Here is an 18,330-nt window from a genome sequence, read left to right as displayed (position 1 = left end):
AAGGTATCCAGTTCTGGGGGGAAAGTTTAGAGGTTCCTTTTGAAACATGTAAGTTTTAAACGCTAACAGAACTTCCAGGTAGAAATGTCTGTATCTGACAAAATCCACAGGAAGTTTAGAAGCTGTATCTGAGGACTCCTGATTATATTTAAGTGATTAGACAAATTATACATGAAGATATTTAGATACTTTAGGGGCAAGATGGAGGCACCATTCCTGTGAACTTGGTGATAATAAGTTGTGTTTGTATATTTGTAAGCTTCAACTAGTGTTAAGTTCATGAGATACTAAACAAAATCAAATGTTAGGAGAAGTCCTGGTCACTTGATTTCAAAGCCACATCTCTTTGGGCAGGGATCTTGCATGAAGTCCTACCCAGACTCCCCTGAGAATACACCTCCTCCTACACCAACAGCTCCATCCTCTGGACCACAGCATGCAGGGAAAGCCACAGCAGGATCCCTCGGGAATGGGAATGTTGGACAAGACTCAGCAAAAACCAAGCAAAGGAAAAGAAAAAAGGTCAGTGATTTTTTTTTCCTCTCTATCTATTTTTGAGAGAAAAGCCTTGTTGAGTCTTTTCAGAGATAGGGAAAATGTGCTGTTTGTCTCATAATTCAAATTTTCAGAAGCAGCCAATTTATACTTAATCATACTTAATGACTTCTACTCAAACTTGAACAGCTTTCTTCTGGATAAAGCAAGATATTAGAAATTTTAACATTTTATTTTAAAATTTTCAAACATACAAAAGTTGAAAGACTTGTAGAATGAATACCATATATCTGCCATCTAGATTCTACAATTAATATTTTACTATATTTACTGTGTTAACTATATATTTACAATTACTGTATCTATGCATCTGATTGTTCCTTTATCTATCTGTCAGTTCGATTTTTTTGATGCATTGCAAAGACAGCTGCAGACATCAATGCGCTTCATGCCTAAATGCTTCATTATGTATAATTTGTTTATGGTTCTTTTTTAAAGGTAAAACATATACACAGTGAACCACTCAGTTCTTAAATATGCAACTTGGTGAATTTTGACAAATATATAAGACTGTTGTTTTCTAGGCCCTTTCAAAGGTATAAAACAGTACCACCAGTTCAGAAAATGTTTTCATGCCTTCTGCCATCTTTCTCGAAAAGGGAATGACTGGTCTGATTGATTGTTTCCATCACAGATGAATTTTTTTCTGTTCTAACCTTCAGATAGTGTGTATACCTTTTGTGTGAAATTTATTTCACTCAGGATATCTTTGAAATTTATATTTTTCAGTAGAAGTATAATGTATTTCTCTTTATTGTTGAGTAATGTCCCCTTGTATGAATATATCAGTCTACTCATTCTCATTTTGGTAAACATTTAGTCTGTTTCCAGTTTTTAAGGTATTATGAATAAACCTGTTATGAACATTGTGCAAGTCCTCATGGAAAAATGCTTTTTTTCCTCTTAGGTAAGTAGCTAAGAATGAAATTACTGGGTCACAGAGTAGGTATATGTTCAGTTTTTAAGAAAGACTTTTTTTCCAAAATGGTTCTATCATTTTTACCTCTACCAGCAATATCTGAGAGTTCCAGTTGCTCCATGTGCTCATCAACATTTGGCATTGTCATTGTTTTTACTTTTAACCCTTCTAATGGATACTTAATAGTATGTCATTATAGTTTGAATTTGCATTTCCCAAGTGAGTAATGATGTTGAGCATTTTTTTCATGTGCTGATTGGCCATTCATACACATTCCTTAGGGAAGAGTCTCTTCAAATTCTTTACACAGTATTTTTGAGGATGAGTTATCTTTTATTACCAACTGGTAGAAGTTCTTTATCCTATGTAACAAGACTTTGTGTATATTGATAAGCAGAAGTTTTGAACTTCTGATGAAGTCTAATTTATCTAATTCTTTATTTTATTTTTATTGCTTTCTTTGTCCTAAGAAATCTTTGGCTACTCCCAAACCATGATGATGTTCTCTTATGTTTTCTTCTGGAAATTTTATAGCTTAATTTTTATATTTGGTTCTATTAATCAAGTCAGATTAACTTTTGCATATTGTATGGATTGAGGCCAAGTTAGCTTTTTCACATATGGCTATCTAGTTATTGCAGAACCATTTGTTGAAGACACTTCTCTCCCATTGGATTGCTTTGGTAGCTTTGTTGATAATCCATGACTACCTATCTATGTGGATTTATTTCTAGAATTTCAGTTTTGTTTCATTGATTTATTTGTCAATCCTTTTGTCAGTATCATCTTTCTTGATTCCTATAGCTTTTTAATAAGACTTAAAGTTTGGTAGTGTAAGTTCTCAAGCTTTATTTTTCAGGTTTAATACAGATTTTCTGTGTCCTTTGCATGAATGTAAATTTAGAATCAACTTGTTAGTTTCTATCAGAAAGAATGAGAGAGAGAGAAAGGGAGGGAGAGAGACAAAGGCAGGAAGGGGAAAGAGAAACAAAAGCCTAGTGGGATTTTGAAAGGGATAGAAAGCAGGCAGACAGCTTTGGTGTTGGCAGGGGCAGGCTGTGAGTTGGTGTTGCGGGGTAGAGGGATTGAGCAGAAAAGGAGAGAGAACTCTGGACATGGACAACAATGTGGTGTTTGCAAAGAGGAGGCAAATAGATGTAGGGGGGAGAAAGCATAGAAGGGATAAATGGTGATAGAAAAAAATAAAATATAATATGAAAGAATTGAAAGGGATTAGATTGAATGCTTACTCAATTTGGGGATCTGAATGTCTTAACAATACCAAGTATGTATTATAATCCATGAACATGGCATATCTCCCCACTTATTTATATTTATAAAATCTCTCTTTTATAAATACTATTCATCCTGAACTCTATTTTGGTAAACATTTAGTCTGTTTCCAGTTTTTGGCCATTACAGCCTTATTGTGCTATTTATATGATACTAGAGGCCCGGTGCACAAAATCCGTGCACGGGTAGAGTCCCTAGCCCTGGCTGGTGATTAGGGCCAATCAGGGCCTCCATTCCGCTCCACCCCCTGGTGGTCAGCGCACATCATAGCGAGCAATAGAACTGGTCTCCTAATCGAACTCCCACAGGGACACTTTCCATATTAGCCTTTTATATATATAGACTAGTGGCCTGGTGCATGGATTTGTGCACATTGAAAGGAAATTAATTAGAAGGTGGCTGGCGGGGTGGGACTGGGTGAGATGGGCTGGACACACCCTGGAGCCATCCTCCTGTGGTCCCTACCTGGCCAGCGCACCTGGGGCGTCGCTGTAGCTCAAAGGGTGTCTATGGTCACCGCAGCTTGGCATTAAACCAGATCTGGGACTGATAGTGCCCAAGCAACAACATAACCCATGGCTGAAGGTGGAATAGCACAGCCCTGTGAGGAATCGGGCTCCCTCCTCTCTGGTTCTGGGGTATGTCACCTGAGAACTACCGCTGCCAAATCACCACAGCTCAGCAGCTCCTGTGTTGAGCGTCTGCCCCCAGGTGGTCAGTGCGCATCATACCTACCGGCTGGTCGGATGGTTGCTTAGCCTTTTATATACATAGGTATGTTTTTCTATCCATTTCCTTTCATTATAGCTTTATCTTTAATATTTAAAATACACCTCTTGTAGACAATAAATAATTGGGTCTTGCTTTTTCTTTTTTTTCCTTTGTGTATCTTTTAATTACAGTCTTTAATTCCATGATATTTAATGTATTTATTGAAATGGTTGGATAGAGGTCAACTATTTTTCTCTTTTTTTTCTGCTTGTTCTCCCTGTTTCTGTTTCTCTGTTTTCCTTTCCTGTCTTCTTTTGTGTTCATTGTGTCTTCTTTTAGAATTTTTTTAACTTATCTACTGGTGCCTTAGTGATGTCTCTTTGCATCATTTTTTCTAGTATACATTCTTAAATTTTCCGGGTACTTGGAATTGTTATTGTGCTACTTTACTCATGTATAATATAGACTATTTGTATAGGTCCATTACTTTACTCTTGCTCTTTAAGCTATAATTGTCAAACAACTTACATCTACATATGTTATAAGCCAAATACTATTTTTTGCCTTAAATAATCAAATGTATTTCAGTAAAACTAAGAGAAAAAAGAGACCTTAACATCGACCATTTCCACTGTTTTTCATTTCTTTTTTATTATCAGAATTTTCTTCTGATATCATTTTTTGTTGTTGTTCTATTAGATTTTATTGAGCATTTCTAATAGTGCAGGTTGGCTGGTAATGGTTTCTCTTAGTTTTCATCTTTCTGGAAATATCTTTACTTCTCCTTTATTCCTGGAAGATGATTTCACTGGATATAGAATTCTGGATTGGCAGTTTTATTTTGAGGCCTTTAATGCTATAATTCCACTATTTTCTGGCATTTATTATATTTAATTATATGCCTGTAGATTTTGTACTGTGCTTCTGTGTATGTAAGGTGTTATTTTTCTTTGGATGCTTTCAGGATTTTATCTATAAACTAGAGGCCCGGTGCACAAATATTTGTGCTCGCGGGGGAGAGGGGGTGTCCCTGAGCCCAGACTGTGCCCTCTCTCAGTCTGGGACCCCTCGGGGGATGACCACTTACTGGCTGAGGCCTGCTCCCCGGGGAATTGGGCCTAAGATGGCAATCAGACATCCCTCTGGCACCTGACAGTCCTTGGGGGATGTCCACTTGCCAGCGGAGAGCAGACCTAAGCTGCAGTTGGAAATCATTAGAGGCAGGAGAGGCTCCCACCACCACCACTGTATGGCAGCCATCAGCCTGGCTTGTGGCTGAGCAGAGGCCCCCATGTGGGAGCACACTGACCACCAGAGGGCAGCTCCTGCATTGAGCGTCTGCCCCCTGGTGGTCAGTGTGTGTCATAGTGACCAGTCATTCCCAGTCTTTCTGCTGTTAGGGTCAGTTTGCATATTACCCTTTTACTATATAGGATAGAGGCCTGGTGCACGGGTGGGGGCCGGCTGGTTTGCCCTGAATGGTGTCCTGGATCAGGGTGGGGGTCCCCACTGGGGTGCCTGGCCAGCCTGGATGAGGGGCTGATGGCTGTTTTCAGTCTGCCCGCACCCCCTTCAGGATGGGGGTCTCCACTGCGGTGCCTGACCAGCCTGGATGAGGGGCTGATGGCTGTTTTCAGGCTTCCCGCACCCCCTTCAGGGTGGGGGTTCCCACTGGGGTGCCTGGCCAGCCTGGATGAGGGGCTGACGGCTGTTTTCAGGCTGGCCAAGCCTCCAACTGAAGCTCCCAGTCTCTCCTTTTTTTCTCTTCTTTTTTTTTTATTCTGGGATTTATTTACCTCCTGTAATTGAAACTTTGTTGCGGCTCCAGCTCCGAGGCCGGCTGGCTGAAAGCAGGTATCTGGGTTTTGTTTAGCTTCGATAATTGCCACACTGTTGCTTAGACTGGAGCTCAGAGCCCGGCTGCGGCGGGTGGGGAACCTTGGCTTCCTCCATCACTGGAGCAAGCAAGCATCCTGCTCGCTTCAGCTGCCTGGCTTCCGGCCGCCATCTTTGTTGGCAGTTAATTTGCATAGTGCCCTGATTAGCCAATTGGAAGCGTAGCAGAGGTATGGTTACTTACCATGTTTGTCTATTATTAGATAGGATTTGTTTTCTAGCAGTTTGACCATGATATACATATACATGGTTTGCTTTGAATTTGTCCTGCTTAGAGTTCACTGAGCTTCTTCCATATTAATTTATGTCTTTAACCAATTTGGGGGAATTTTCAGCATTTATTTCTTCAGATATTTTTTCTGCCTTATTCTTTCTATTCTTCACTTTTGAGACTCCAAGTACATATTTGTTACTTTGATACTGTTCCACAGGTACCTGAGACTGTTTAATTTTTCTTTCAATCTTTTCTCTCTGTTCTTTAAGTTGGATAAATTCTATTGTTCTTGTTTTATGTCCTGACTCTCCTATCAGCTCCAATCTGCTGTTACATCCATCCAGTAATGTTTTATTTCTGATAGTTTTACATTTTCCATTTGAGTTTTTTATAGTTTCTGTTTATCTAGCCTTATGTTTTATTTGTCATTTGTTACAGGTTTATTTTATTTTATATTCTTGAATGAAGTTATATTAACTGCTTTAAAATTTTTATATGATAAATTAAATATATGAATTATTTTAGTCTTCAGTGAATAAGTCACACTTTCTTAGATTGTTGCATTTTTAATAATTTTGAATTATATCCTGGACATTGTGAGTAATACATTGTAGAGATTTCAGATTCTGTTATATTCCTAAGAAGAAAGTTCTCCTTGCTGGGTGTTAAGCAGGCAATTTACCAGATTCAGCTCCTTAAACTTCAAATTCCTCTTCCGTGGCAACAGCTAGAACAGTGATGGCGAACCTTTGATACGTGAACTCATTTTTTTGGTTGATTTTTCTTTGTTAAATGGCATTTAAATATATAAAATAAATATCAAAAATATAAGTCTTTGTTTTACTATGGTTGCAAATATCAAAAAAATTTCTATATGTGACACGGCACCAGAGTTAAGTTAGGGTTTTCCAAAATGCTGACACGCCGAGCTCAAAAGGATCGCCATCACTGAGCTAGAATCTCTCTTTATTTAGCTTAAGCAGGGTTTCTTGGATTCGGTATCATACAGGAATGGTTTAGGGATTAGTCAAAGAGTTGGGTAGTTTATACACTGATTCTTGATTCTGTCCTTTTGGGATTTCCTTTTCACTTTATAGGTATTGAGCTGCTAAGTTTGTGTGCCCCATTATACTGACTGGAGTCTGCCCTTAGGCTAAAACATTAAAAACAGAAAACTCATCTCATGCAATTTCATTCTCCTTACACACCCCTTCCACTTTCCACCTAATTTTGATCAATCTCTATTACTTTCAGGTACTTGGGTTTTTTTTATAATTTGTCCAAACTTTATACTCTCATCTACAACTAGGTCGGTACAATAAGAACCATTTGCCAATGCAAGTAGTAGAACCAGGCCAAAATATCCTACCTAATAATAGACAAACATGGTAATTAACCATACCTCCTCTACGCTTCCCATTGGCTAATCAGGGTGATAGGCAAATTAACTGCCAACGAAGATGGCGGTCGGCAGCCAGGCAGCTGAAGTGAACAGGAGGCTTGCTTGCTCCAGTGATGGAGGAAGCCAAGGTTCCCTGCCTGCCACGGCCAGGCTCTGAGCTCTGAAAGAAACAGAGTTTCAATTATAGAAGCTAAACAAATCCCAGATACCTGCTTTCAGCCAGCCAGCCTCGGAGCTGGAGCCACAACAAAGTTTCAATTACAGAAGGTAAATAAATCCCAGAATTAAAAAATAAAGATAAAAAGGAGAGACTGGGAGCTTCAGTTGGAGGCTTGGCCAGCCTGAAAACAGCCGTCAGCCCCTCGTCCAGGCTGGCCAGGTACTCCAGTGGGGACCCCCACCCTGAAGGGGGTGCGGGCAGCCTGAAAACAGCCATCAGCCCCTCATCCAGGCTGGCCAGGCACCCCAGTGGGGACCCCCACCCTGATCCAGGACACCCTTCAGAGCAAACCAGCCAGCCCCTACCCGTGCACCAGGCCTCTATCCTATATAGTAAAAGGGTAATATGCAAACTGACCCTAACAGCAGAAAAACTGGGAATGACTGGTCACTATGACACACACTGACCACCAGGGGGCAGACGCTCAGTGCAGGAGCTGCCCTCTGGTGGTCAGTTGCCGGGAGCCGGTCCAAGCTTGCTGTTTCAAGGGACCTGGCATATATGGCATACTGTTCTTAATATGTTTGCTCACCTTCTAGGCACTATGTGTTTTAACCAAGGTCTCTGAGAAAGGTTGTTTCCCTAGGTAGGGATTTTCCCCTGAAGTTAGGGAGGGAATAAAACCTCTTAACTTAGTGCCAGGTGGGTAATTAATCACTTTAACTACAAACAATCATGCTTAAGCTACATAATCTTTACTCCCTGGAATGGAGATAAGAAACGCCCTAACCTTTGAAATAGAGATTGATAGGATTGGAATCAACTGGTATAAATACAGATGTAAGAAGACAGAAAGAGAGAGACAGAAATTGGCACAGAACCTACACAGAACGTTCTCTAGAGACAGAAGAACTTCGCTGGAGAGAACATGGCAAAAGATCCTGGACAGAAACTGGCCTCAGAACCTAGAGACAGAACCTAGCGAGAGAACATGGCAAAAGATCCTGGACTGAACCTGACTACAGAAATTGGCAAGAGAACCTGACTGGAACCTGGTGGCTGAACCTGGCTGGAGAACCTGGACAGAACCTGGCTGGAGAACCTAGCGAGGGAACATGGCTACAGAACCTGGCTGGAGAATCTGGAGAACCTAGCAAGAGAACATGGACACAGAACCTGGCTGGAGATCCTAAGCAGAACTTCACTGGAGATCCAGACCAGAACTTGGCTGGAGATCCTGGCTAGAGATCCTGGCTCGGCTGCTGATCAACTGAACGCTGTCTCCGTGTCATTCCTTCTTCGCCGACTCCATCCACACCTTTGGGGACCCCTGGACCCGCTGGGGTTGGACCCCGGCAGTCAGTGAGCTCCCACATGGAGGAGCTCTGCTCAGCCACAAGCCAGGCTGATGGCTGCCAGTACAGTGGTGGTGGTGGGAGCCTCTCCTGCCTTCTCAGGAGCGCTAAGGATGTCTGACTGCAGCTTAGGCCTGCTCCCCCCTGGCAAGTGGACATCCCCCAAGGGCTGCCAGGCTGCCAGAGGAATGTCTGTTTGCCATCTTAGACCCAATCCCCTGGGAAGCAGGCCTCAGTCAGCAGATGGTCATCCCCCGAGGGGTCCCAGACTGTGAGAGGGCACAGGCCGGGCTGAAGGACCACCCCCTCCCCGCCCCGAGTGCACAAATTTTTGTGCACCGGGCCTCTAGTGCTATATAATAAAAGCCTAATATGCAAATTGACCGAAAGGCAGAAAAACTGGTCGCTATGATGCACATTGACCACCGGGGGCAGACGCTCAACGCAGGAGCTGCCCCCAGCCCGCAGGCCCCAGGCCAGCCAAGGTGGGTGTGAGGTGGGGGGCCCTGATTACCCCGCCAGTCACCCCGCAGAGGGATCCAACCAGCAGCAGTGGTGGGGGGCAGGGCTGGCGAGTGGCAGCACCAGTCTGTCCAAGGCAGGAGACAGCGAGGAGCCCCAATTGCCCCCAGTTACCCCACTGATCAGCCCTGATTGCTGGCCAAACCTAGGGACCCTACCTGTGCATGAATTTTGTGCATCGGGCCTCTAGTAATTTCATAATTGATAATAAGTAAATTTAAATTTCCACCTCATCCAATTTCCACTTTCATTTGCAAAATGACACAGCTCACTGCTTATTTATTAAGGGGAAATCTGAACTATTATGAAGTAGTTCTAAAAAATGTTCCCTAAAAAACTTCTTTCATTGACTTACTTTAAAAAGTATGTAAGAAGTTGTAATTAACCTGGTAATTATGTATACAAAAAAATAATTCTTTATAAGTATGAATATTTTTGAAAAATTTTTTCTCTTAAATATTTAAACATTTCACTCCGAATCTTATTGCATGTTATTGAATTGGAGCTATTTTACAGCAAAGGTTTCCTGAATGAAGTATTAGCCAAGTGCATGTCTAAATTTCCCTAAATTCAAAATTACTGGCCTCAAAATGAATAATGTCTCACTTCAAAACTATTCTTTATTTCTCTATTTACTCATTCACATCTTTCTACATGTATACAGTTTTGCTATATTTTAACTCACTGGAAACTTCAGCTATGGTGGTAACATGATAAAATTTATTGTACATAAAATAATAAAGCCTCTATTATATATCAACTTTGTGTACTAGAAGCCAAGAGATTTTATGTATAGCTGTATTCTGATTCTATCATTATAATCTTTTTTGTTGTTATATATTTTTTATTGATTTTAGAGAGGAAGGCAGAGGGATAGAGAGATAGAAACATCCATGATGAGAATCATTGATTGGCCGCCTCCTGCATGCCCCCTACTGGGGATCAAGCCTGCAACGCAGGCATGTGCCTTTGGCCGGAATCGAACCTGGGACCCTTCAGTCCACAGGCCGACGCTCTATCCACTGAGCCAAACCAGCTAGGGCTATCATTATAATCTTGAGCACATTCCTTATCTTCACTCTCTCATCTATAAAAGGGGATAAAAGTTGGGAAAGTTTAGAATAGATGATATTTTGTGTTCCTTCCGGATTTAATAATGTATAAATCTTTGAATTCAGTGATGCTCTCTTCTCTTCCCCATTACTACTTTTAATTTCTTTTGTTAAAGAAAAGTTTTTCCTAGTTATATAGAACTGCAGTTTAAAAAATTAACATCTCAATTAAACTTTTATTTTATTAATAAATTTATTGGTGTGACATTGGTCAACATGATCATATAGGTTTCAGGTGTGGGTTTTTATGTTATAAGATCTCTATGTTTCACCGTGTGCCCACCACTCAAAGTCAATTGAACTGAATAAATTAACTATATTATATACTGTAACCTTTGAGCAAAGAATGGCCCACTTTCCTCTGAAAAGAAATCCTCTCTAAGCACAGAGATCTGAGAAGAAAGACTCGCCTGGCCAGTCAGATTATATGTCAACTTTTGTGGTCAGTGAGTGACATAAGTATTAGTAATAGTAGTAGTAACCTTTCATTTGCTCTCATCTGAGATATGTGTTACTCCCTCGTAAGACTTAATATTTCAAGTGTAACAAAAGATCTATCCACCATTTGGGTGGGGAAAGTCTAAGAGGCAATTATCTGAGATTCCAGGTCCTTCTTAAACATTGGATTACCCTGGCAAGGGGAAGACTGAACAAGAATAGGATATATAGGATATTTTTCCTTTCCAACTTTTAAGTTGGAAAGAAGAGTCAGGACAGATATAGACATTTATAAGAGATTCAGGGGCAACAGAAATTTCAATATAACTTCTTGTACCACAAATGAGTGTTCAAACTGCAAGAGATTTTATTCGGTGCAAGACAGAAAGGACCAGTAAAAGGACAATACTCAAATCCAGGAAATATATAGGACTTCAGCCTCCATTAACCAGCATCAATTTCTGGATGAAGAGACATAAGTAGAAATGCAGTGGAGGAATACAAGCATAGACTAGGAATGCAGCCAAGAGGAAGAGGACCTGACTTAATGAAGAACTTTACCAGTAGCTTGTACTTTACCCAAGGAAATAAAGAGTTAGTCCCCACAGAGATTTTGGCAATCAGTATTTTGTCAAATACAGGGGTTCAGTTTTGAAAATGTAAAGAATATTCTACAATATGGCCACAATCTAAATAAAAAACATGAATTGATGCAAAAATTTAATACTCTTTATATGTGTTTTCAGCATATATAAGATTTTAAAAATACTTATTTATAAATATACTAGGGGCCCGGTGCACGAAATTCGTGCACTGGGGGAGGGGGGGGGGGAGAGTGTCCCTCAGCACAGCCTGCCCCCTCTCACATACTGGGAGCCCTCAGGCGTTGACCCCCATCACCCTCCGATCGCCTGATCGGCCCCTTGCCCAGGCCTGACGCCTCCGCCAGAGGTGTCAGGCTTGGACAGGGGACCCCCATCTCCCCCCAATCACTGGCTCTGGCCCCCGCCCAGGCCTGAGGCCTCTGGCCCAGGAATCATACCTGGGCAGGGGACCCCCATCTCCCTCTGATCGCTTGCTCCGCCCCCCACCCAGGCCTGACGCCTCTGACCCAGGCTTCAGGCCTGGGCAAGGGGACCATCATATCCCCCCAATCCCCGGCTCCGCCCCCCACCCAGGCCTGATGCCTCGGCCAGAGGAGTTGACCCTCATCACCCTCTGATCACCAATCACCGGATCGGCCCCTTGACCAGGCCTGAGGCCTCCGGCAGAGGTGTCAGGTCTGGGCAGGGGACCCCCAGCTCCCCCCGGTTGCAGGCTCCGCCCCTGCCCAGGCCTAACACCTCTGGCCTAGGCGTCCGGCCCGGGCAGCGGGGACCTGCAGTGGCAGCGGGGGGCGCCGCGATTGTGGGCTTCGCTTTAGGCCCAGGCAAGGGACCCCTAGCTCCTGGGACTGCCAGCTTCGACCGTGCCCAGCTCCCATCACTGGCTCCACTCCTACTTCCTGCTATCACTGGCCAGGGCGGCAAAGGCACCTGATTCTCTGATCATGGCTGGGGGGCAGGGCAAAGGCGGCCTCAGGGCCGCCTTTGCCCTGCCCCCCAGCTCTTAGCTCCCCCCTGGGTTTCCGATCACTGTCAGTGGCAGGGGGCTTCTTCCTCCTTTCCCTTTCGCCTCCCTGCATTGTGCCTACATATGCAAATTAGCCGCCATCTTGTTGGCAGTTAACTGCCAATCTTAGTTGGCAGTTAACTGCCAATCTTAGTTGGCAGTTAATTTGCATATAGCCCTGATTAGCCAATGAAAAAGGTATCGCCGTACGCCAATTACCATTTTTCTCTTTTATTAGTGTAGATAGATGTAATGCTAGTTCTTCTGAAAACGTTTTGAAGAGCATTGCAAAAATGCTAGAATCACTTCTAAATTAAAAATTCTAAATTTGGTATGAATTTGGAATTTGAACAGTTACAAGTACCTTGGTGAGAGACTGGATGTTGACAGAAATGTAAAGATATGTGTTGAAGTGGAAACAATACTGGGAATAAACATTTGCGATTTAAAGATTTCCTTCCAAAGAGTCCAGTGGGCAAGTCAGTATAATGTAGAAGTGTACATGGTAACTTTATGCTAATGTTTGCAGTTGCTTATGTATAGTAGGTAAACCTGAAATTGGCAAAATGGAAATCTAAAGACATTTTTCACAAAATTCAATATTTTTATTTTTATATAAGTCAACTTCATCTTTTTGGCATAGATGACATGACTCAACCAGGCTGACATAACTGTCTTCATATCATACATGTAGGAGTCACAGGTAGTTTCTAATTATGCTTCCTACTTCATTTTTCGCAAATTCTATCTGACTGCCATGCGGAGGTTCTGAGAGATTTTGACTAAGTGCTCTATACCAAAACCAAACTTGTTTTGGAAAGTATAGAGAGAGTAAACTCTCCATGGACCTGGGAAAAAATAAATGAAAAATAAATTCACTTTGCAGGGAGAATGGAGAGGCCATACAGGAACGCAAAGGAGGGACTTCCCACCCCACTTCATGTGCAGGATGTCGGCACTCTTCATGTCTCTCTTTTTATTCCCACTTGAGTTCCCACTGGAAAACTTACTTTAGATTCCAAGTGGAGCTAAATATTTGCACTAATTTCTACAAATGGATAGAATGCCTAACTTACTTCATAAGCATTTGTTAGATCTAGCAGGTTAATGAGTCTACAGGGGTAGGCAAAACAGTTGTGAGTACTCAAAAAAAGAGTTTATTGTTGTATTATTATTTATTAACTAAAGGCCCGATGGACGAAATTTGTGCATGGGTAGGGCCCGTTGGCCTAGCTGGCGATCAGGGCCAATCTGTGGAGCGACGGGTGGGGTGATCAGGGGGCCCCTGCTGGCACCCACCTTGGCTGGCCTGTCACCACTCGCTTGCCGGCCCCACCCCCCCGCCACTGCCACCAGTTGCCTCCCACTGTAGGGCGACCAGCGGGGCAATCGGGGGGAGCCCCCGCTGGCACCCGCTTTGGGTGGCCTGGGGCCTGCGGGCTGGGGGCAGCTCCTGCATTGAGCGTCTGCCCCCTGGGGGTAGTGTGCATCATAGCAACTGGTCATTCCACCATTCAGTCAATTTGCATATTAGGCTTTTATTATATAGGATTATTGTGTTATTTATTTAAATTACAACTGTAAATCTACTTTTTCCCACCTCTAAATATTAGTCTTATTCACATTTTGGAGCCAAATGAACTCTCAAAAGTGTCTTTATTTTAGTCAGGCACCTGATAATTGCATTATTCTAATATAGTCCAACTGAAACAAAGTATTTGGAATAAGAATTGAGAAAGCACTCAATAAAAACCCTGTGCACTTCTATATCAGTGCCAAAGTGAGGGTTTAACCTGTGTTGTTATATAACTTAATCCATGTTATTGTGGGCATAGCAGATATGTTATTTAGGATATTGTTGGAATGAAATTGAGAAAGGTACCCTAGAGTAAATTTCTATTTGGCTTATTTCAAATCTTGTGAAAACAGTAAAAATAATCAAGATGTATTTTGTTTGAAATTTTAAGTCTTATTTCAGATTCAGCTTGGATAATTAGCAGATGCTCTCGTTTTGTAGGAATTTTTAAATTATTTTACTAGTTTGTAATAGGAAAAGCATACACAAGGTACAGAAAGTGTGTTTTTGAAGTACAGAAGGATATACAGTGAAAAGTTTCTCCTCTAACCCTGTCCTTCCAGCCACACATTTACCCTCCGAGACTCAAGCGCTGTTACTGAGTTTTGGTGTACCCTTGCAGAAATGCTCTATGCTTTTATGACTATATCATGTTTAGCCCTTTTTTGCTTTTTTTTTTAAACAAGTGGTAACATGGTACCACCTAGTTGTATACGTTGCATTGTTTCACACAATAAATCTTAGAGATAGAATATGTTCGGAGCTCAGTAGGAATATGTCTGCAACTGCCTCATTCTTTTTGGTGATTTCTGTTTCATTGAAAAGATATAATTTATTTCAGTGTTTCCTCATTAATAAAGATTTAGTTCATCAATCCAGTGAAGATCCTTATACCGTATGTATATTATTTTATACTGGTGTGGTATATCTGTTAGATAAATTCTTATATGTGAAATTACTGGATCAAAAATAGTTGTGCTTTTTCATTTTGGTAAGATTTTAAAAAAATATGTTTTAATTGATTTTAGAGGGGGAGAGAGAGAGATAGAAACATCAGTGATGGGAGAAAATCATCAATCCGCTGCCTCCTGCACCCCCACTACTGGGGATCGAACCTGCAACCTGGGCATGTACCCTGGCCAGGAATCAAACTATGACCTGGTTCATGGTTTGATGCTCAACCATTGAGCCACACTGGTCGAGCTGATAAGATTTTGCCAAATTACTGTACATGGAGGTGGTATTAGTTATAGCCTTACGAGGAGTTATGAGAGTGGTAATTGTAGTAATTATCAGAAAAACAAATACTCTTCATTATGTGACTACAAATGATTCCTAGAACGTATTTATAGTAATATACAAGCTACCGCTTCCTTCTCTTGATTCTTTAATGTTCATGATCTGACATCTGGTATCCAATATACTATAAAGCAATTATAGTAATTATCCCAGTTTTGCAACAAGGAAACTGAAGTGCAGAGATATTACATAACTTGACAGAGTTGGTAACTGACAGGATACAGACCCAACTGGTTGGGAAGCTGGAGCCTGTGACTGAACCATGAGACTCTCATGTCCCTATTGTGCATTTAAAAATTTTTAATCGTATTATATACATTTCTTGACTTGGTACCCATACTCTCATTGCAAATAGTCTTTCTCTCTTGTGTCTTTTTGTACTATTTTTTACAGTTGAGACAGACTAAAATAGAAAATTTTTATTTTATTTTGCTTTTGCCCTGAGGAACACCTAGAAATTAGCACCAAGTTGAAATAATCTTTTATGACAGTCCTCATATTAAAAATAAATATGTAGCAATTTTTTCATTTTAAAATTGATGAACTTTAAGTTATTTCAGAAATATGCACAAGTTCCAAAGAAACATTTATATGTTTGAATGTTAAAAAAAAAAAAAAGAAATAGCTTTCTGTGGTTCTTTCGGCAAGCCGCTGAGACTCCACGTGCGCGCGAGTGGTTGCATTCTCCTGTACCTTGACGCGGGCCTAGGCGAAATATCGTGAGCATAGCTATTGCATTTGGTAGGTCTGCTCAGAAGGGGTCATGGGCAAGTCATCTTTGACTTGTTCATGGAATTTTTTTAGATGTAGTGTATGGCAGCAGTGATGTGCATCCTAAGGGAAAAAAATGTCCATTTTTATAAAAGTTTATTTTCATATTTTATACACTGTAGTTCTGTTGTGTGTTTTTGATTTAGTAACAATTTATGTGTTTTTCTGTCGCAGAGCACTGCGGCCTGTGGTGTTGAGGCTCACAGCGATGCCATCCAGCCCTGCCACATCAGAGAGGCCATTCGGCGCTACGGCCACAAGATTGGCCCCCTTTCCCCATTCACAGTACGTAATAACAGAGTTATAAAAAAGTTATATTTATAATCTGAAAGAATTTTGATTTTCAAGTGGTCAAATGAAGAAGCAATGGAATTGTTGAAAGCAATTTGTGGTGACTGTAATTTTGTTGTATAAAAGTGGCATAATTCTCTTGGGAAATAAAAGTTAGTCATTTTTGTCTCTTTTTGGAAGGACAATTTTTTCTACAAAATATTATTTTCTTTCAATCACAAATTATGCTTTTTTCGTTGGAGCTTATATTTTCTATTTTTCAAAGCTTAGGTTTATAAAACATTTTTGTCAAATTATATGTATCCAAATATTGCTAGAAGCACTTTATATTTTAAAATTGGTTAGATTGGCAATACCACTTCTATCAGATGTCCTCCTGCTCCTAAACATACTTTGAGTTGGAAGAAGAAGAAATGATTTCTTTACTGGCTTTGAAGTAGGCTGAAATGCAGACAGTCTTTCACATCTTCAAATGGTTTTAAAGCTTGTAATCAGTGTTTGTTGTGTTTGTTTTTAAATAGAGAATTAAAGACTATATTTCAATAGCCTAAAGTGTGTGTGTGTGTGTGTGTGTGTGTGTGTGTATGTATGTGTGTGTGTTAATTAAATGCTCATCTTGTGGCCCTTTTTAAAAAAAAAAAAAATCTACTCATGTTAATAGAACTATCTCTAAATCCTCTTATTATAAGGAATCGATTTGATTTTCAGAAAGTGAGGTTTGATTTGTGACTGAGGAATAGTAGAATTTACCATTTCCTTTTTTTATGTACTTCTGCTTTAATACACTAAAGCAGGATATCTATGTATAATATTATACATACACACATAAGTATAATATATAGAGTTTAAGCTAATTTTTATCTAATAAATATATAACCAGTATGCTTTTAAAACTAATGATGCCATTTTTAAATGCTTAATTTAAGTAGATCTGGAAAACAGAACAAATAAGCCATGACCTAGAAGGTTTACTTGGCCACTGCCAGAGCAGATAGCTTAAATCAACAGCCAGGGGTAAAGAACTCCACCAGGAAGGGGCACCCAGTGTTATCACTCCTCAGGAAGGACATACCCTGAAAGGTTCGCTTCATTACCTAGAACTATAAGAATTTTCCCAGCCTAGGAGAATAAGTATGCCTATTCCATTTTAGACACAGTTTCTATATATCTGCCTTTTTAAGTTAAAAATTCTCTTTAAAGTGGGATAGCTTTGCAGACCATTTATGTTGACAGTGTGGCCACCCTGCCCTGGCTTTCATATACCTTCACTGCCAAATGGAGGTGCTCCTGATGTTGGGGTGCTGGTGCTCAGTCCCTGATGTTGGGGGTGCTGATGCTCAGTCCCTGTTGTTGCGGGTGCTGATGCTCAGTCCCTTGAGGCCACTTCCTGAGGTGATCCTTTATGCAGCACTAGGAACATTCTGCTACCTGGATGCGAGCTGCAGCTCCTAAGAGGAAAGGAGGCATATGAGCTGCCTCTACAGTAGACATTGAATGAGACGTAAATTTTCATACAGAATAGCTAAGCTAACTTACCTTCAATGTAAAAGTCCCTTTGTAAACTAAAGTGCCCATGAACAACTAGTTTATATTTATAAAACATAGAGATCTTGACTTTGCAACATGTCATTCTGAATCCAGAATGCTTGTCTGATGTACATCCTATCTAATAATAGAGAAACATGGTAATTAACCGTAACTTCGCTACCCTTCCCATTGGCTAATCAAGGTGATATGCAAATTAACTGCCAACCAAGATGACGGCCGGCAGCCAGGCAGCTGAAGCGAACAGGAGGCTTGCTTGCTCCAGTGATGGAGGAAGCCAACATTCCCCGCCTGCCGCTGCCGGCCTCTGAGCTTGCACTCTAAGAAACAATGTTGCAATTATCGAAGCTAAACAAAGCCCAGAAACCTGCTTTCAGCTGTCAGAGCTGTAGCGAGCAGGACCGCAACAGTGTTACAATTATAGAACCCAAACAAACCCAGATACCTGCTTTCAGCAGCCAAGGTCTCAGAGCTGGAGCTGAGCCTCAGAGCTAAAGCTGGCTCTCAGCTCCAGTGACAGCCGTAGAAGGTAAATAAATCCCAGAATAAAAAAGAAAAAAAGAAAAAAAGGAGAGGTTGGGAGCTTCAGTCACCCGCCAGCCTGAAAACGGCCCTCATCCCCTCACCCAGACTGGCCAGGCACCCCAGTGGGGACCCTCA

The 18,330-nt window shown here is 41.2% G+C and overlaps 1 protein-coding gene across 3 annotated transcripts in view; it reads left to right on the top strand.

Annotated features, from left to right (window-relative positions):
* SUPT3H (SPT3 homolog, SAGA and STAGA complex component) overlaps nt 1-18,330 on the top strand; it is a 441,321-nt gene that overhangs the window by 348,881 nt on the left and 74,110 nt on the right. For all 3 annotated transcript variants that reach the window (XM_081094253.1, XM_081094254.1, XM_081094252.1), the window contains exons 10-11: nt 355-522; nt 16,009-16,119. In XM_081094253.1, the coding sequence (XP_080950379.1) occupies nt 355-522; nt 16,009-16,119 (279 nt within the window). The remainder of the gene's footprint in view (nt 1-354; nt 523-16,008; nt 16,120-18,330) is intronic.

This window comes from Myotis nattereri (genome assembly GCF_964212035.1).
Source record: "Myotis nattereri genome assembly, chromosome: 6".
NCBI classification, from domain to species: domain Eukaryota; kingdom Metazoa; phylum Chordata; class Mammalia; order Chiroptera; family Vespertilionidae; genus Myotis; species Myotis nattereri.
The sequence above is the reverse complement of the archived record's forward strand: the minus strand, read 5'-3'. Positions and strand labels throughout refer to the sequence as shown.